Genomic DNA, 18437 nt, shown 5'->3' with positions numbered 1-18437 from the left:
TTTCATTTCCAGCAAGTCTTTCTCCTCTAAGCATCATTAAATATTTGAGAAGCTCCTGAAATTAAGAAAGAAAGAATAGTACGATGATGTCATTTTATTCCAATACACAATGTTTAAGTAATAAGAAAGAAACCCAGCTGAACTATCATTGAAACTTTAAGTTTATAACACCTTTTTAAAAAAATCTAACGTTCTGTTCTGGCTATTGTGCCAATAATTTTGTATGGAAGAAACTAACATTCTAATCCCATTTCCATATTTCCTTTTTTCATTTTACATAACTCTCTTGATTCATTGATCAGTGGTACTACTAAAATGGCCCTAACTCCATCCTGATATCCTCTTTATACTGACCCAGAAGTAAATGTGGTATGTCAAAATTAGTATAGAACTTGTGCCAAAGCAACTGTGAAAGATTTAAGCAAGTAAAGCTAATGATAACAGAAATGTTTCTAATGTACTTGATCATTGTTTGAACTAATCAGTAACGAATAGTGCCTCTTTAGTTTCTGCAGAGTCAAGCTTTGTTTTTTTAACAATGCTTTGATTCTTAAGGGAATTGTAGGATATAGATACCCAATAGTTACTGATTTTTACTTTGGAAGAGATATCCTGTATAATAGCTTATCTGCTTGTAAGCAGTTTTTTCCAAAGTAACCTCAAGACATTGTTTTATGACTGAGCATGTAGGTTATTGGCAAAAGCAAAATTTAAAGAAACACTCTACTCTTTTGTATTCAAAGGAAATATTTAGCATTGCAGCCCAATTATAACATACACTTGAAAGTTAATGATTTTATAAAAACCAAAATCACAGTAAAACAACAATAATAATATAAAATAAAATAAAAGGAACTATTATCAATAAAAGCAGTACAGCAGATAATAAAAGCAAGGGAAAACCAACAGCAGAAATAAAACAACAAATATCTATAGTACCTGCATTAACATAGTTCTTGAAATAACCTGGGAGTATAATAAAAAGTTCTTCAACTCATGCCAAAAATACAATATTATAGTTTCCAAGCAACCCTATCTTAGATACTTTCTATAGACGGGTGGTTTCAGTACTGAAAAATCTCTCACATCATTTTAGTTGTGCAGTGTTTTGAAAGGAACTTGGAACCAAGTAGGTGAATATGGGAGGAGATGCTCCTTCCATTTAACTAACCTGCTTGGACTATGGTTTCCAGACTGTTTTCAGTGGCAACACTGTACATTGCAGATAGAGTCATATTTGGAATATAGGATCATCCCCAAACTACAAACCTGATCCATGACTTTTCAGCCCTTAACTCCACATAACTTTTCCCAGTACTTTCACATAAACACTGAAAATCATGAAGAATAAGAACTTAAGGCATGGCCTACAGGATTAGGCAAAATGTTTATATAGTCCATCAGTCTGTGTCACATAGTGGTCAACCAGGTGGATTCAAGAAGCTTACAGGCATTGATATTGACATTTTTCCACTGTTGTTCCCTACAGTTGTTATAAAATATATACTGCCCGTCATTTAGGAGATAGTGTGCTAGCATCAAGACTAGTAGCTATCATTGCTACTAGTCTTGATCTTCCATGAATTTTTTTCAGTCCCTTTTTAAAACCATCTAAATTGGTGGTCTACTCCACATCTGATAGCAATGAATTCCACAGTTTAACTCTGTGTAGACTACTTCCTTTTGTTAGTCATGAATCTTCCTGCATTTAATTTTAATGAATTACCCTGAATGCTAATATTGTAAAAGAGGGATACAAACTTTTCAATATCCATATATTCCACACTATGTAAAACCCTAGTGGCTGTAGTCTTTCCTCATAGTAGAGCTGCTGTTATTCATAATAGTATTTTTAAAACCAAAATCATTTGATTTTTAAATAGATCTAAATGTACAGTAAATGCTGAGTAGTGAACTGTAACCTGTTGATACTTTTCTATTTTAAAATGTGATGATTTTTCCATTTGTTTGAGAAGAAATGCCTGGTTAAAATGTAATCTATACTAAAGCCATTCAATAATAATCATAAATTCAGAGTTGACAAATTCTGATAAATTAGACAAAACCTAGAGTTTTCTTTTTAATTGTAGGGCATGCATGAACTCTTAGCACCTATTGTCTTTATTCTGCATTGTGACCACCAAGCTTTTCTACATGCAAGTGAAGCAGCACAACCAAGGTAGGCGCCTTAGATTTTTTTTTCATACAAAATACATTGCTACTAAAATAGTATATGCAAATTGAATTCCAAAGGTAGTATCTGTTGCACATGGTCATTGCCAGAAGCTATTATATTTGAAGAATGATATAATCACAGATGAACATATTTTAGCTTGGATGGATCTGTTCAAAGTCCAAAACTATGTAATTCCTGTGTTGGTTAATTCTACTATCATAGTCAGATTTAATAATACTAATGCAAGAAATTTTATTGGTGAATGTAATTTTTCTCTTTAAGCCTTAAATACAGCTATGCATTTATATCCAAATTTAATATGTTGCTGTTTGGATTTCATGTTAAATAAACATATGAATGTAAACTTATTTTAAAATATGTCACTTAATAATAACTGGTATGTTCAAGAAGAGACCCTTCATTTTATAGGTAAACTGAATGTATAAATATTCAAATAAATAATTAGATGTGAATTGCTTCATAAGTACTTTCATTCTCAGTACTCAGAATAAAGAGCTTAGATTTAATCTGTAAAGAGTTGAAACTACTTAATATCACTCATCATACTTTGTAGAATTCCTTTTTCATATATATTTAGCATCTAGGAGTCTTAAAATCCCAGTAAATAGTATTATTATGCTCATTTTTGGTAACAGTATTTAATACAATATATCAAGAGAACTGTTACTTGGTGGGATGATATGAGTTTACTTTTTATGCAGCTTCTGTATATTCAGTTAATTCTTTTTAATTAGATTATTCATTTTGGGTAGAAACCCAGTATCAAATATAAGCAGTGGGAGCAATAGAAATGGAGGAGTCCTTCCTTGACAAATTAGTGTTTAACATAAGATTTTACATTGGGGTCACTATTTGGAAATAGAGCAAAGTGACACCTTTCTAGGCAGTTGACACTATTGTATTATCTCATGCAAAGTTGCAGAGACCCCAAAATGGCTGCCATTTTGCAAGATTGCTAAATCCTATGAGATTTCAGGGATTTTGCTCTTTTGAACTCCAAACTCTTCGATATATGCCACACATTCCTTTAATGATTCAGGCAACATACACAGTTGTTTTAGTCATGCGAAGTTGTCAAAGCTTGGAATTACTGACACACGTTCTCTGATTCTCAGCCACCTGAAACAGAAGATCAGTAATTACAATCAGTGCATTGTTCTGTAATGTCAGTGAGGATTATTGTAATGCTCAATATAGAAAACAAAAGTCTTGCTAAATGAAATCTTACTTATATTGGGGTGGATGCTCATTAAATAATTAGGAAATTATTTTGGCAAAGTAAAAGGAATCTCTAGATACATGTGAGCTGTTGGTTATACAGTTTGCTTGCTATGCTGGGTTATGTCCTCTTCCCAAGAATCAATTAACACACAAGAACTCTTCTCCTAAAGCAAAAGGATATGTAGACAATAGCAAGAAGGGAGAATCTCCAAGACATGAGTTACTTTCCATGCACAGCTGTATGAAACTTGGCTAATAGTTGCATGGATTTAATGAGGAAAAAAGTGTCAAATTTCTCAGTGGTACATTCACTGTGCATGTTATCTTTCTCCTTTAATATTAGAGTTGTAACCACAGAAGAAAATGAATAAGAGCCATTGTCACTGATTAATTGCTGCTAAAATGTGATAAAAAATAAATTCTATTCAAATAAAGTACTGTTTTAATAATATATTTGACCATTAAGCTTTTTGTTTGTTTGTTTGTTTGTTTGTTTGTTTGTTTGTTTGTTTTCAGCAAACACTGATCAATTATTCTAGATCAAATTTATTGAAATAATACATTGTGGCATTCAGTAATTTGTTATTTCAAATAATTAGATAGTTCCTTCATTGTTTTGCAGACGAGGCAGCTAGTTTGTTTCTGATCTATAGAAAGGCTGATCTATAGAGAGTAAAGGCTCCATTTGTCTAAACAGGAATTATAATTTTAATTATAAAGGCTAGTTTTACTTAGCTTGCATTTCTTCTATAAGTTAGTTAAGGGAACTTCCAGAAATAAATGTTTAAATATGTATGTGTATTGTTTTTTTCCAGTGAGGAAATGAACGTTCTTTTGAATCCTGACTACCTGGAGCATGATGCATAGTATGTTCAGTAATTTTCATCTGTTCTTACATTTATGTATCTGATAATTATAATTATCATTCTTATGAAATAATGTAATTTTTTTCAGTGCAATGTTCACCCATCTAATGAAAACAGCAGAACATTGGTTTTCAACCTATGAACATGACAGTCAAAAGGTACCTGTTGATAAAAATTCATAAGTAAAAATTAATTCAGTATAATTATTGAATGAGAGTAAATATGTTATTTTTAAAGTATGTTGTAACAATATCTTTGAAGATTTCAGTCTTGGGCAACTTAAAATTTTCATGGTAAACAATTATAATTTATTATATAATTTATTATATAATATAATTCCATATTCCCTTGTGACTACAGTACCACATCAAAACAAAACTGCATTAGTCTTTTTGACACAGAGATCAGTAATCTGATCAGATCAAGTATGTCACTGTACTATTTATTTATTCACGGATGCATGCATGCAATTTATAGGCTGCCCAACTGCCAGCAACTCTGGGCAGCTTACAATTAATAAAAAATGTAAACAAAACAAAAAAGGAATGTAAATAACATATAACCAAAAAAGAAACCCATCCAAAGGTCTCACATTTCATCCTGCCCCAAAGCATAGGAAAATAGCTAGGTCTTTAATAGCTTCCTGAATGTCATCAGGATGGGAGCCATATGGATCTCTGGGGAGTTATCATTCCTGAAGGCAGGCACTTGGACAAAGAAGGTACATTTCCTAGGTCCCACAAGATGACACTGCCTATTTGATGGGACCTGGAGTGTGCCCACTGCCCACTTGCACCAGATGGGTAGAAACAACTGGAAAAAGGTGATCCCTTATATAATTAGGCCCTATGCCATGAAGGGCTTTAAAGGTGATAACTAGCAGCTTGAATTGCACCTGAATTGCACAACAAGATGTTCTTGTGACTCATCCTTCACCAGCAGGAAATGAGTCACATTAAACAGTACTGCCAGGTGATTATCATTAGAAATAATAAGGGTATATAAGTAACTGTGTTTGCTGCCCTTATTGCTACAATGTGATCCCATCTATGCACTCTTACTTGTGTTCAGTCAGACTTGGTCTTCATCTTCCTCCATCTGTTCTTCAGACATCTCTTCTGGTGCTTCATCTCCCTGAGCATCTTGGAAAACCAAGGAGCAGCCTGGATCAACACATAGGGAAAGGTTGCGTAGGAGGAATCTGGTCCAGGGCCCAGCCACCTGCTCATTCCTTAGCTAAACTAAGGCTCTGCCAAACTGGGAAAACCCCAAGCTCCTTCTGGAATCCTTCAAGGCCCATCAGTTGCCTAGGTCAGGCCAATCGAACACAGCCAACCTCACAGAGTGGGAGGATGGCCCAGCAAGCTGAAAAACAATTAGAAAGTGATCTAATCACTCCAAAACCAGATCATGTCACAACTGCCTGAGACAAAAACTGATCTAAAGTACAATCCCAGTACATGTCAGGCCTTTAATAATTTGGCACAGATTTGTGGTTGCCATTGAGGTCATGAACTCCTGAAATGCAATAAATTGAAGTCCCCAAGGACCAGTAGCCTCAGGGTCTCCAAAACGAGCCCAACATCAGAATCTAGCAAGAGTTGGGGATTGGTCCCAGAGAAAGAGGAAGTCATGAAGGCGATGGCAGAGAGGAGCAAGAGAGAGATCCACTATGTTATCTTACCCAAAGCCCATACACACACTCAGAATGTGCATTGGAAAGCATACTGGTGCATATTGCAGATAACGAAGGACCAGAAAACTTGCCTATTTCCATCTCTTCACCTGAATTTGAAACTGAATATTATGGAAACTCCTAGCTGCATTTCTGATGTATAATACCATAGCACTTACATGTGTCAGGGGAAAACCTCGTTAAGCATAAGAGACATACACACCAAAACACTGACCACTTCAAAGACTCTAAAGGTTAAAATTTTATTAAAAGGTAGTTCAATAGGCAAAAACATAACATACTTACATAAAATCACATTGCAATGAGGACCAGCACGGACAGGCGGTCAAATGGACAGCTTGAGGCCAAGTGGCCCTGACCCCTTGTCAGCAATCCCTTTTTATTCCTTAAAACCACAAACCACAATCTTGACTCCCAAGATATGCTATCATCCTTGGTGCTAATTTTATACCACCTCCCTGTTTCTTTCTCCTGCCACACTCCTTCCATCAGCACTTTACTTTGTCCATCTGTTTTCCGGCTTCCTGTCCATGACTGAAAACTTTAGTCCACATAGCAATTTTATTTATTGCTCTGTAAGCTTGTTTTATTTGGTGTTAGCATTTATTGCTTTATAGCTATTTTTATTAACAAAGGCCTTAAATATTAATAAATCTTTTTTTTTTTCTCCTCACACGTTTGTATTGCGGGGGGAGGGATCTCTTCATAACGTTGTTGACTTATATTTTGATTGCAGGCTTTGTAGATTGATAAATTTAACAGCAATGCCTACAGCTTTCTAATCTAGAATCCTAAATGCAAAGTTTTCTTTGTCTTTACAAGAATGTTCAGCTGCAGGGGACATATATTTATGCTTCAGCAATTATGATTAATTTTTTGTAAACTTTTGTGTGGGTATCTCAGTTAATTATTTAGATGTATCATTTTTGTTTTTATCCATTTTAATAGGAAAAAGATGCTGTGATGACCCCTATTCCATTTGCAAGACCACAAGATATAGGTCCATCAATAGCTATTGTTGCAAAAGTTAACCAGATCCAAGACCATTTGCTAAAGAAACACGATATTGAGCTCTACATGCATCTGAACAGGCTTGAGATTGCACCACAGATTTATGGACTGTAAGTATTTTGGTTTGATTACTTTTTAAATACAGGAAATGTTAAATTTAAAGCACATCAACAGCAACTTTCAGTGATATCCATCTTTCATGTATGTTCCCTCTACTGTCATATTTCTAGATATATTCCAGAGTTCAAAGCTCTCAAAGTTCTGCAAATACAATTTGTCATGCTATAATAAAAGCAAAGAAAATAGAGCCAGAGTTGCTTATGCTTTTACTCTTTTTGGGGGAGAGGGGAGTTATAACAACCCCTTACTTCCAAATTTAGGCAGACATTTGATTATTAATAAAATAATGATGGTGTATGTGTTTAAGTAATAGCTGTGGTTGCAACAAATCTTACATCAAGAATTGCATTTCCTCAGGATAGCCTACTGGAGCCATGTTCCTGAGATATGCAGGTTCCGTTCCATAAGCAAAGAAGGCTACCTCTTTTTTTTTCTTGCCTGCCTGCCTGCCTTCTCTTCTCTTCTCTTCTCTTCTCTTCTCTTCTCTTCTCTTCTCTTCTCTTCTCTTCTCTTCTCTTCTCTTCTCTTCTCTTCTCTTCTCTTCCTTTTCTGATATATCCTAAGCTTTTCAGCTTTTGCTTTCATTTTTATCCCCATCTCACTTTCCACTTCTCCATTTAGGCTCTCTCCACCTATATGAAATTAGGCACTAAGTGTTTAAGGTTGCCCATACCTATCTTGATTTTTTAATATGTCATTAATATATTGTTTGAAGTGGAAAGGATGTATTGCATGATTGGCAGCAGAAGTGGATTTATTATTCTTAAGTCCAGGAAACAATTTGGAATGTCCTCCTTCTGTTGTTATTTTTTAGCAAGCAAGAAGCCTAGTGTATAAGATAGAAATTCTAGCATTAGCCAGCTGTGTTCTGTTGAAGCATACAGATTCACCTTGCTCATTGACTGTCCCCCCGGCAAAGCAGTACAGATGGCTACATTAACTATTAGTGTTCATAGTAAAAATTTTGCAAATAAAACACCATAAGAATTATAAATGAATACAGATTACATTCTGTATGTATGGTTAATGGCTACTAATGTTTATCTTGCTCAGTATAAAATAATGTAACATTTCACAAATATCAACATTTTATAATGTTAATTAAAAGTAAAGTATTATATTAAATGTACTATAAATATTGTGCTCTAATTTCTCTACATAAAGAACATTTCAGTAGGAACAAGATACAAAACAGAGTTAAGGCAAAATTACAGCCCTTAGCAAACTTACCCTGCCCCTATCAAGATTGAGTAAAATGCATAGTACATAGAGTGCTAGTACCTTTCTTATTTAGATTTTTCAGAAATTATGTAAAGTGCACACAGTAGAATGTATTTTAGTTTATATTTTCCATAAGCCTATATAAATTAATAGTTAAAAGGCTGGACTAGGACCAGGGAAGCACCTGGTTCAAAACTATACCCAGTCAGATAATTAATTGATTGATGTTGGACCAGTTACAATTTATCAATTTATTTCAAATACTTATTTTTGTGATGATTAAATTAGAGGAGAGAGCATTATATATGCCATCTTGAGTGCCCAAAGGGGAAATGGCATATAACTCTAAAGAAATGAATGATAGATATAAAAGTCATAGTTGAAATGCTAGTACTAACAAATCAGAGTTTAATAAATTGAGTCCACCTAATTCAAATATAATAGTTAGCCGCCATGATTTTGCATTCTGGAAATTAATCTGGAACAAGAGATGGAAACTCCTTTCTTCTAAATTTTCAGCAGAACACCATTTGTTGTTTCTTCTAAGCCAGTAATTGCCAACCTGTAGACTCAGAACCACTGGTGCATGATAGAACTGCAGGTAGTTCATTTAAATATACAGTTTGAAATGGCCAAAATCTTGGAAGGTGCCATGTTGCTAGCCTCTTGTTTATGTGATCGGTCTGTCTGTTTATCTGCCTTTCAGATTGTGGATGTTGTATACCACCCATAATAACTCTGGGTGGTATACAACATTTAGAAGCTTTCAGTGATATAGAAGTAGTCTGCAAAGAGGAGGAAAATACTGTTCTCAACAAACATATTATTTCCTTTGGAAGTGGTTATTGAAATTGGCATTTAATGGCAGCTTCATACTTATCCTGATGCCCTCATCACGTTTTTATTATTCACTGTTGATCAGAAAACATATACAAATGCTCACTCCTCTCCTGAATAAACTGACAGGTGAGATAGGTAGGAAAAAACTATAGTAGTTATGCAGGTATTCATGTAAGTAGAGGAAGGTGACATAAGGCAATGAGATGAGTGATGACCATCTGTTGCGTAGGATAATTAATTTTACAATTGGAATTTTATTTACAGATAAGTGCCTAGTGATTTGTAACCTGTCATTAAACTTACCATTGCAACAGAATTTCACTTGAAACTTCAAATAGAATTATGTATTAGTATTTAGGGCTATGCATGCTTCACAAGTGATTCAGAAGTGCTTAGACCTTGTGCAAGTACAACACTATTTTCTGTTCATTAAAGCTTGAATGTCTCTTTCAGATTTCTACATGAAATCTGAAAGAAGATCCTGCTGCTTTTAAAGGAAACTACTTAGCACCATTAATGCTTATGAAAGTTCTGAAACAATTCTGAATTATTTGCAAAGTCTGCACAGCCCTGGTAGTATAACAACTCTCAGTGCAATGAAAAGTCTCAGATCTTTTTATTTCTTATAATATGTTAACATATGGTAATTTTGATTCTGTAGTATTGTTAGACATTAGATACATTTTTCCTGCAATGAATGTTTGGATTATTTCCTAAATGTTAGTGGAGAAGAATGCTATTCCTGATTCAGAGTAAAAGAGATATTTTTGCTAACAGGCAGGTTGTCCTAATTTGAAAGATTAAAGATTAAAAACTGAAAGATTAAAAGCTGAAAGATTAAAAGGATAAAGGTACAGTGGTATCTCGGTTCACGAACGCTTCTGTTCACAAACAATTTGGTTCGCGACCAGCACCGTTCGCAAAATTTTGCTTCCGTTCATGAACTCTGCATCGGGTGACGAAAATGACCCGCGGCCATTTTCCCTGCTGTGACACGTGGTCGTGGCTTCCTGTAGGGAGGGGGACTCTCCCTCCAAACAATAACCGCCTCCCCACCCGCCTTCCTGTCCTCTACGCCAGAAGTCGCCTCAAGCAAGGTTAGTATTCTCTCTCTTCATACTGTACTGTACTTTGTTTCATATTTTTGTGGTTTAAAAAAAAATACATATGGTTCAGAACGGATTAACCGTATTTACATTGAACCTTATGGGAAAATTTGATTCGGTTGGCGACCAAAATCGGTTGGCGACCACATTCGTAGGGGTCAGAACGGATTAACCATATTTACATTGAACCTTATGGGAAAATTTGATTCCGTTCGCAACCAATTCGGTTCGCGACCAGAGTCACGGAATGAATTAAGTTCGTGAACCGAGGTACCACTGTATTATGAAAACTTTTCATATTTCTATATTCAGTGGTAGTGTAGAATCACAGGGTAACTTAACAGAGTTAGAAGAAGGCCATTATAATAATCTTTTCTAATCCAATCTAAAAGAGAATATGTACTAGCTAAACCATTCATACTTGATGGCTATCCACTTCCCAGATACTTGCTATATTTTACCTCATGTAAAGCCAATCTTTCTTGTGTGAAACCCAAATATACCATTATGGTTTTTCTCAATTAGTAAGATGAACAGTTGCCAACATTAATCTAGAACAATGCCAGTGAGAAGGCAAAGAAAGTCATGGTCATAACAGGGGGATGGAAGGGAGATGAGGAACAGCATTTTTTTCCCTGTATTATTTAACAAATGCCATCCCATCAATAAATTTCTGTCCCCAGACATAAAAAAAAGTGTGGATAACAAAAATATTTTCCCCCTCCCCAGGGAGGTAGGGGAAACCCTATATTTTTGCTTGTCATATTCAAACTACCAAGAGACATATGCAGAGAAATGAGACAGAGATCAGAGGCAATAAGTATGTAACTCAGTCTAGCTTGCAGCATTTACTTTGGCTGCCACCTATATGGGAGTCCCACTGCATTATTACTGATGCTCAGTGCAAGCATGGGGGTTCCTGTACATCTCTACATGTGATCACAAAAGCATGATGAGCAATGAAGTTGTGCAATATTTGAGTTGGGCTTGGTGGAAAGGTAACCTATACCTGGCCCTCTTGCAGTGTGTTGTAGGTGTGCTGCAATAACTTGTAGAGTGTTTTGTGCATCAGTTCCAGGTAAGGGAGGATCTGAAGAAAGAGTTGAGATTTAGATGACTACATATTGTGCTAAGAGTAAGCACAGTTCATTCAATAATTTGCTTCTGTTAAAAGAATCATGACATTTGTTTTTGTTTCAACAACATTCAAAACAGCTACAACAAATAAATAACAATAGAAGTGATAGCCAGGATTCATAGGATTGATGGGAGAAAGACAAGATTATCACATGGCAAAATATTTGTTAATTCCTTCTAATAATCTACACACACATATACACAAACACACACACACACACATACAGAATTAAAAAGTCACCAAAAATATCAGGGGCTCTAAAATTACAACAGATTTAATATCCAGTGTAATTGTTAAAATTATACAGAATAAGAGTGATTAATGTCTTAAATTAAATGGTATTTAAATGTTAATTTCTCTGACCCTTGACCCTAATGAGTTATAGTGCAGAATAATTATTGTAATCCACTTCACTTTTTGGATTATGTCTAACATTTGTTGAAACAGAAGTTGACTTGGGCTTACTTTTAGTTGGGTTATCTTTAACTGTTCTCTCTTTTTTAATCCATTCAGTCGTGTCTCATTCTCGGAGACTGCGTGGATAAGTCCCTGCAGTTTTCTTGGCATGGTTTTTGGAAGTGGTTTGCCCTTCCTTGCTTCCTAGGGCTGAGAGAAAGTGACTGGCCCAAGGTCACCCAGCTGGCTTTGTGCCTAGGCGGGATTAGAACTCATGGTCTCCCGGTTTCTAGCCTGATGCCTTAACCACCACTACAAACTACTCCAAACTGGCTCTCAACTATTTTCTTATCACACAACAACAACAACAACAACAAAATCCATTTTGAAAGGCTAGAAGTTTAAAATAATGGGTAAAAATACTGGATTTCAGTTACATATACACTTGTACAGGCACTCCAAGAACTAGGTATACGGTATGTCAGCCAGAATTCACCAGCTGGCAAGAAACCATCTGCCAGACTCTCTTCAGATTGTGCTCCCTACTTTGTCTGAGCAAGCCTACTGCAGGCTTCTTCAGGCAAAGCAGGAACATGTTTTGAGAGTGCTCCCATTTTGCTGTACACATAAGCCAACATAGGCCAATCAGGAGCACTATTACAACTCTGGGCTTTGCTGATGACTTTGCCTGTGCAAATTTATAATAGGCTTGTCCAAGCAAAGTGCACAGAGATTTGAGACAGCACTTCTGCTTTGCCTACACAAGCTTGATCAGCCTTGTAACAATTTTCAACCACCAAAAGGCTTACAGTCCCAGGGAAGTCATGACCCACAGTTTGAGAACCCTTAGTGTAACATGTTGAATGAACCCAGACAGATATAATTTATTCTTGATTAAAACAAACTTAGTTGGTTTAATGTATAAACACACCCATTGAAACTATATGTGGAATTTTGTTGATATGTGTTTATAGTCTTGTTTTACTACATATTTGTAAGTATAGAAATTTACACATATCTTACTATATAAAATTGTACTGTCAGTCTTATCGTGTGTCTGTCACTCTCTTTTCCTGTTGTATATCAGATGAAAAGGATAATGCAACTGATATTCTTTATCTACTTTAAACTAAATGTGGATTTAGACGTTGTTTAGTAATTTGTTCTCATGTGTTGAAAGTGATTGGTACATAAGTAGATTGAAAGATGGTTGAAAAATGAGAAGTATCCATTTGAGTTCTATTCTCATGCCACTTAATTATACGCTGAGATGTTAATGAGTAGCACTGTGTAGCTATGAGGATAGAATACAGATTTCTTACGATATTCCTAGATGCAGATGATATGCTTCTGATCTCTAGCCCTTAGAATATGTTACAGCAAGAGATACAGATACAGTTACATGGCAAGCACAAGCACATCTTAATAAGTGTCTGGAAGAGAAGTAAAATAGGAACAGACTGCAAGTTAAAATACAGTGCACTGGATTGTGAGATAGATAAAGGCCTTTGGCAATGCATATGATGAGTTTTCTAGGAAGAGATTCAAATGTAAAGCTATTTTTGCTACACTTTGGATTCTTGTTGTGGAAGCAACCGCAAAAGATTCCACCATGATCTCAGAACAGTTATTAACATAAAACTGATCTTTCCTGAACTACCCAGGAATAATGTCATAATTACTAGTATAAAAGAAATGACAAAACAGATGTACATAAAAAGAGATACATGATATTTGTGGACAATAAAGCACAAAAGGCAAATAAGCCAATATGTTCCATGAAACGTGGCTTAATCCAGTTATATGGCTTGCATGGAACTAAAGCTGAACATATATTTTAAAAAACTTGCTTGATTTAGAGCAAGTTTCCTATTCACACAGTTTTAACCAAGGGAAACAAATTCTAAAAGAATAATCAGCACTTTTGACGTCAGTTTTTTCAACCCACAGTAATTAAGGATCTTTGATTGATTATGTGCCATCATGTTGGTGTCAACTCTTAATGATCACATAGATAGATTTTGTCCATGACAATCTGTCCCTAACATGGTCCTTCAGGTCTTTGAATGGTGCACCCATCACCACTGTAATTGAGTCCATCCACCTTGCTGCTGATTGTCATCTTCTCTTTCTTTCCACCTTTCCTAGCATTAGAGCCTTTTCCAGTCTTCACATAATATATCCGAAGTAGGACAATTTGAGCTGGTCATTTGTGCTTCAGGTGAGAACTCTGAGTTGATTAATTTGATGATCCATTTGTTTGTTTCTTGGCTGTCCATGGTATCCTCAGGAGTCTTCTCCAACACCAAATTTCAAAAGTATCAATAGTCTTTCTATGCTGCTTCTTCAAAGTCCAAATTTTGCTTCCATATAGTGTCACAGGTAATACCATTGGCTGCACTATTCTGGTTTTTGTAGGTATAGGCACATCACGGCATTTGAATATCTTTTCCAGGGCCTTCATAGCTACTGTACCATGTGCTAGTCTGTGGCATGTTTCTTGACTACTTATTTCTTTATTGTTGATAGTTGATCCAAAAAGGCAGAAGCTATCTACCACTTCAAAATTTTCATTATTTCTTCTGGTTGTTCTACCTGCTGTCCTTAATTTGTTATTCTTTAAATTTAATTTTAGTCCCATTTTTTTCACTGCGCTCCTTGACTTTTATTACTAGAGCTTGCAGATCCTTTGCATTTCTGGCTATCAGAGTAGTATCATCAGCATAGTGCAAGTTATTGATATTTTTTCCTTCAGTTTTAAAACCATGCTCATCATCTTGCAATTCAGCTTCCCTTAATATCTGTTCAGTTTATAAATTGAATAAATAAAGGGAGAGTAAAGCATGCCTTTACCAACTTGGAGCCAGTCTGTTTTACCATGTTCTGTCCAAACTCTGGCTTCCTGACCTGTATGAGGATAATAAGATGTTCTGGACTTCCATTTTCTGAGCATGTTCTACAGCTTGACATGATTGATACAATCGAGGGCTTTTCTATAATCAATGAAGCAAATAGGGACTTCTTTTTGGTATTTTTTGGCTTTCTCAGTTATCCAGCATGCATCAGCCCTGATGTCTCGTGTTTCTTGCCCTTTTCTAAAGCCAGCTAGCATCTCTTTTTCCATATAGGGCTTTAATCTGCATTGGTTGATCCTAAGCATTTTTCTAGCATGTGAAAGTACAATAGTTTGCACACTCCATTAAGTCTCCTTTTTTGGTATTGGAATGTAGATCGACCTCTTCCAATCTGTTGACCACTGTGTCATTCTCTAGCTTTGCTGGCATAGTTTTGTAGGAACATTTACTGTTGTTTGCCATATTTCTGTAGCCTTCTGACTTGGTAATGACCAGAGTGCTGATCTAACTTCATCTTCTAGTAGTAGAAGTTCTTGTAAGTAGGAAATATCTTTTAAGGTATCTTGGATGTTGACATCTCTACTGAACAGTGTTTCAGTATATGCCTTTCATCTTAGTTTGATCTCCTTTGAATTGGTTACTTTCCACTGACTCTGTCCATTGGCATCCTCTAGCGTACCAATTCAAGGTTAGAACTTCCTTCTGAGTTCAGAGATCTTTTGAAAGACTTTCCTTGTTTTTCCATGTCTGTTTCCATCTTCGTTTTCTTTACAGGTGTTGTTGTAATACTGCCTCTTGTCTTTTCCAACAGCTCTCTGAAACTCTTTGTAAAGTTCCTTCCTGAGATTTTTTTCTTTCTTTAGCTTCATTTCTCTTTTTGGCAATTTCCGCAGTTTGTTCTGACATCCAGTTTGCTTTCTTCTCTTTCTTCATTTTTGGCAGTCTCTTTTCACATTCATTCTTAACAGCTTCTTTAAGTTCATTCCATAGTTCCTCTGATTCTCTATCAATGAGGTTCAGGACTTCAAAGCAATTACTGATGTTCTCCTTGTTCAAGATCATATCATGGAAACTGGCTGGTTTTCTTTTTCTTCTTTAGCTTAATGCAGAGCTTGCACATGAGCAGTTCGTGATCTGTTCCACAGTCAGCACTTGGCCATGTCTTTGATGCTATACCTGAGCTCTTCCATCTCCTTTTAGCAATAATATATTCAATTTGATTTCTATATACTCCATTTGGTGATGTTCATGAATAGAGCCATCGTTTTGGTTGTTTGAAGACAGTGTTAGCTATGAAGAAATCATTGGCATGACAGTGATTTCGGGTTCCTGCTTCATTTCGGTTTCCTAAGCCATACAATCCATTTTCCTCCTTAATATTTCCAACTTTGGCATTCAGTTTCCAATCACAAGTAGCACATTGTACTTGCATGCTTTGTCGATTTCAGTTTGAACTCAATCTTAACTTACCAACCTGCTCTTCTTCTGAATCAGTAGTTGGAGCATAAACATGGATGATCATCATATTAAAGGGTTGTCCACAAACTCTAATTGATATTATTTGGTCATAATGGCATTGTAGTCAAGTACTGTTCTTGATATACCCTTCCGAACTGTGAAAGCTATACCGATCCTTCTTTGTTTTTCACATCTTGAGTAGTAAACTCTGTGATCTTCTTGCTAAAAGTGTCCTATCCCAGTCCATCTCAATTCACTGATGCCTAAGATGTCAATTTGTAGTCATTAATTTATTTCATCTCTCACTGTGTTGAGATTTCCCATGTTCATGCTACTTATGTTCCATGTTCCCACTGTGAGTCTGTCTTTGCAGCTTCAGATTTTCTTTTTCTGTATGGCAACATCAGCAACTAAATGCCCCAAAGGTTTTAATTTATCCACGTCATAAATACCATTAGTGCTTTGAAAGATCCTCACCTCTTTCTCAGTAGTAAGTTGAGTGCCATCCAACCTGAGGGGCCCATCATCTGGCACTATATCATTAATCATTTTGTATTTTCTATCGAAGTAGTTTTCTTGGTAAAAACGCAGGAGTGATTTACTATTGCTTTCTCCTGCACAGTATCAATTGATGTCATAAAGTGATCACGCACCTGCAGCATTTTCCTATATTGTTGCTACTCAATATAGGTGCCTGCTTGCTTTAGCTGGGCAGCTAGAATGACCTTTATGTCTTGGGTGAGCCTGCTGGAAATATATACTCTTGGCATAAACTCCCAGCATTTTCCTTATCCCTTCCAGGAACACACACACACACACACATATCCACCACAACGAGGCAGCACAGCAGGACTTAGAGGAGGGAGGCTCAGGGATCTAGTCTTGTAATTACTGACTTCTGAAAGTTGTTAATACCAAATCTTAATAGCTCTTAGAATTTAAACATAAATTCTCTCTCAAGGTCAGCTATTGATGACTACATGAACAAGTTTTGGCAACAGTTAAGAACTAGTTTTTCTATTATCTTCTTTGAGGATTTTTTTTTTTACTTCCCAATGTACCTTATAGTCCTGGGATTTTCTGGTGGCCTCCCATCCAAATAATAACCAGATATGACCTAATTTTTTTAAAATTAGGTACTGATGCTTGCTGTGAATTTTATATTTTAAGGTTGATTAAACTAGAACTTTGAAATCCACCAGTCTGAGTAAAATACAGATATTAGATTAAATAATTCTGAAGATAGGAATTTGTTTTGAGTTCCAGAATGGAATTATGCTCATAATCCATCCATACAAAAATCTACTGCTGCTTACTCCCTGCTAAATTTCAATAGGCATGTCAGAAGATAACTTATTATCTTAATAATGTTAAGATTAATTAATCCTAAAGACATGGAACAATTGTAGCCCCTTAGAATACAGCTGCACATCAATCTGTATGTAGACATTTTTTGCTTATTTTTTGCCCCATAACTCCCTCTCATTAAAGAGATTGCATGGGAGAAGCTTCCATGTGAACTAGCCTGCAAGCTCCTTAATCTGTTGTTTAGTTCACACTTAGATTTACTGCACGTTCCCTTACATATAAAGTACTTCTGTCAGAAGATGATGTACACTGATAATGATTTTATTAAAGTTAAAAGAGCCAGCAGAATGTTTCCTAACAACATACTAAAGTGTATTAGAACCAACAGAGACTTACTTTAGATCTGTCATTTTCTCCTTTCAAGAATAAACTTGGTGGCACACAATAAAATCAGGATGGTATCCAGTTAGGATACAAATGGTGAATAAAAGGGGTGTTAATTAGAAAGTATATGAATATATTTAAACTTGTATTAAAATAGCATTTCTAGAGTAAATGCAAAAGGAAATAATTTTCATTTTTATAATTTGAGTAACGTATATTGGGCCTGGAAATGAAGAATTATAAAATTGTCAGTTTGTTTCAGGATGTATTGTTAGATTTGAATAATCACATGTTGGCATAAGCAGAGCACATATGTAATGGAAAAAGTCCTACCCTCTGCAAAAGCAGTCTCATAAATGGTGCTAGTGTTTAGAATGGGTGAGCTGCTCACATGAGTCCGTTTTCATTAATCTTGTGGTGGCAGATCACTTTTCCATATCTGTCAGAATGATAGAAACTTTAATGAGAACCCTGTTGTAGTCATCGTGAGACTTAGAAGCATTAAATCATCTGTATTTGCTCTGTGTTAGGAGACTGACTTACAAATGCAAAATGCAGGCAGCATCAATAGCTGAAATGATCAGCGCTTGGATTTGAGAAACAGAACAACTCAGAATGGA

General features: G+C 35.7%; 1 protein-coding gene across 7 annotated transcripts in view; it reads left to right on the top strand.

The window, feature by feature from the left end:
• TBC1D5 (TBC1 domain family member 5) overlaps nucleotides 1-18437 on the top strand; it is a 294380-nt gene that overhangs the window by 175964 nt on the left and 99979 nt on the right. For all 7 annotated transcript variants that reach the window (XM_088150763.1, XM_088150764.1, XM_088150760.1 and 4 more), the window contains 4 exons: nucleotides 2091-2179; nucleotides 4234-4284; nucleotides 4373-4442; nucleotides 6929-7101. In XM_088150763.1, the coding sequence (XP_088006889.1) occupies nucleotides 2091-2179; nucleotides 4234-4284; nucleotides 4373-4442; nucleotides 6929-7101 (383 nt within the window). The remainder of the gene's footprint in view (nucleotides 1-2090; nucleotides 2180-4233; nucleotides 4285-4372; nucleotides 4443-6928; nucleotides 7102-18437) is intronic.

This window comes from Python bivittatus, unplaced genomic scaffold, assembly GCF_059951505.1.
Source record: "Python bivittatus isolate LINGU-HERP-01145 unplaced genomic scaffold, Pbiv_v1 ctg000610_np1212, whole genome shotgun sequence".
Lineage (NCBI taxonomy): Eukaryota > Metazoa > Chordata > Lepidosauria > Squamata > Pythonidae > Python > Python bivittatus.
This window is presented reverse-complemented; position numbering and strand designations above follow the sequence as displayed.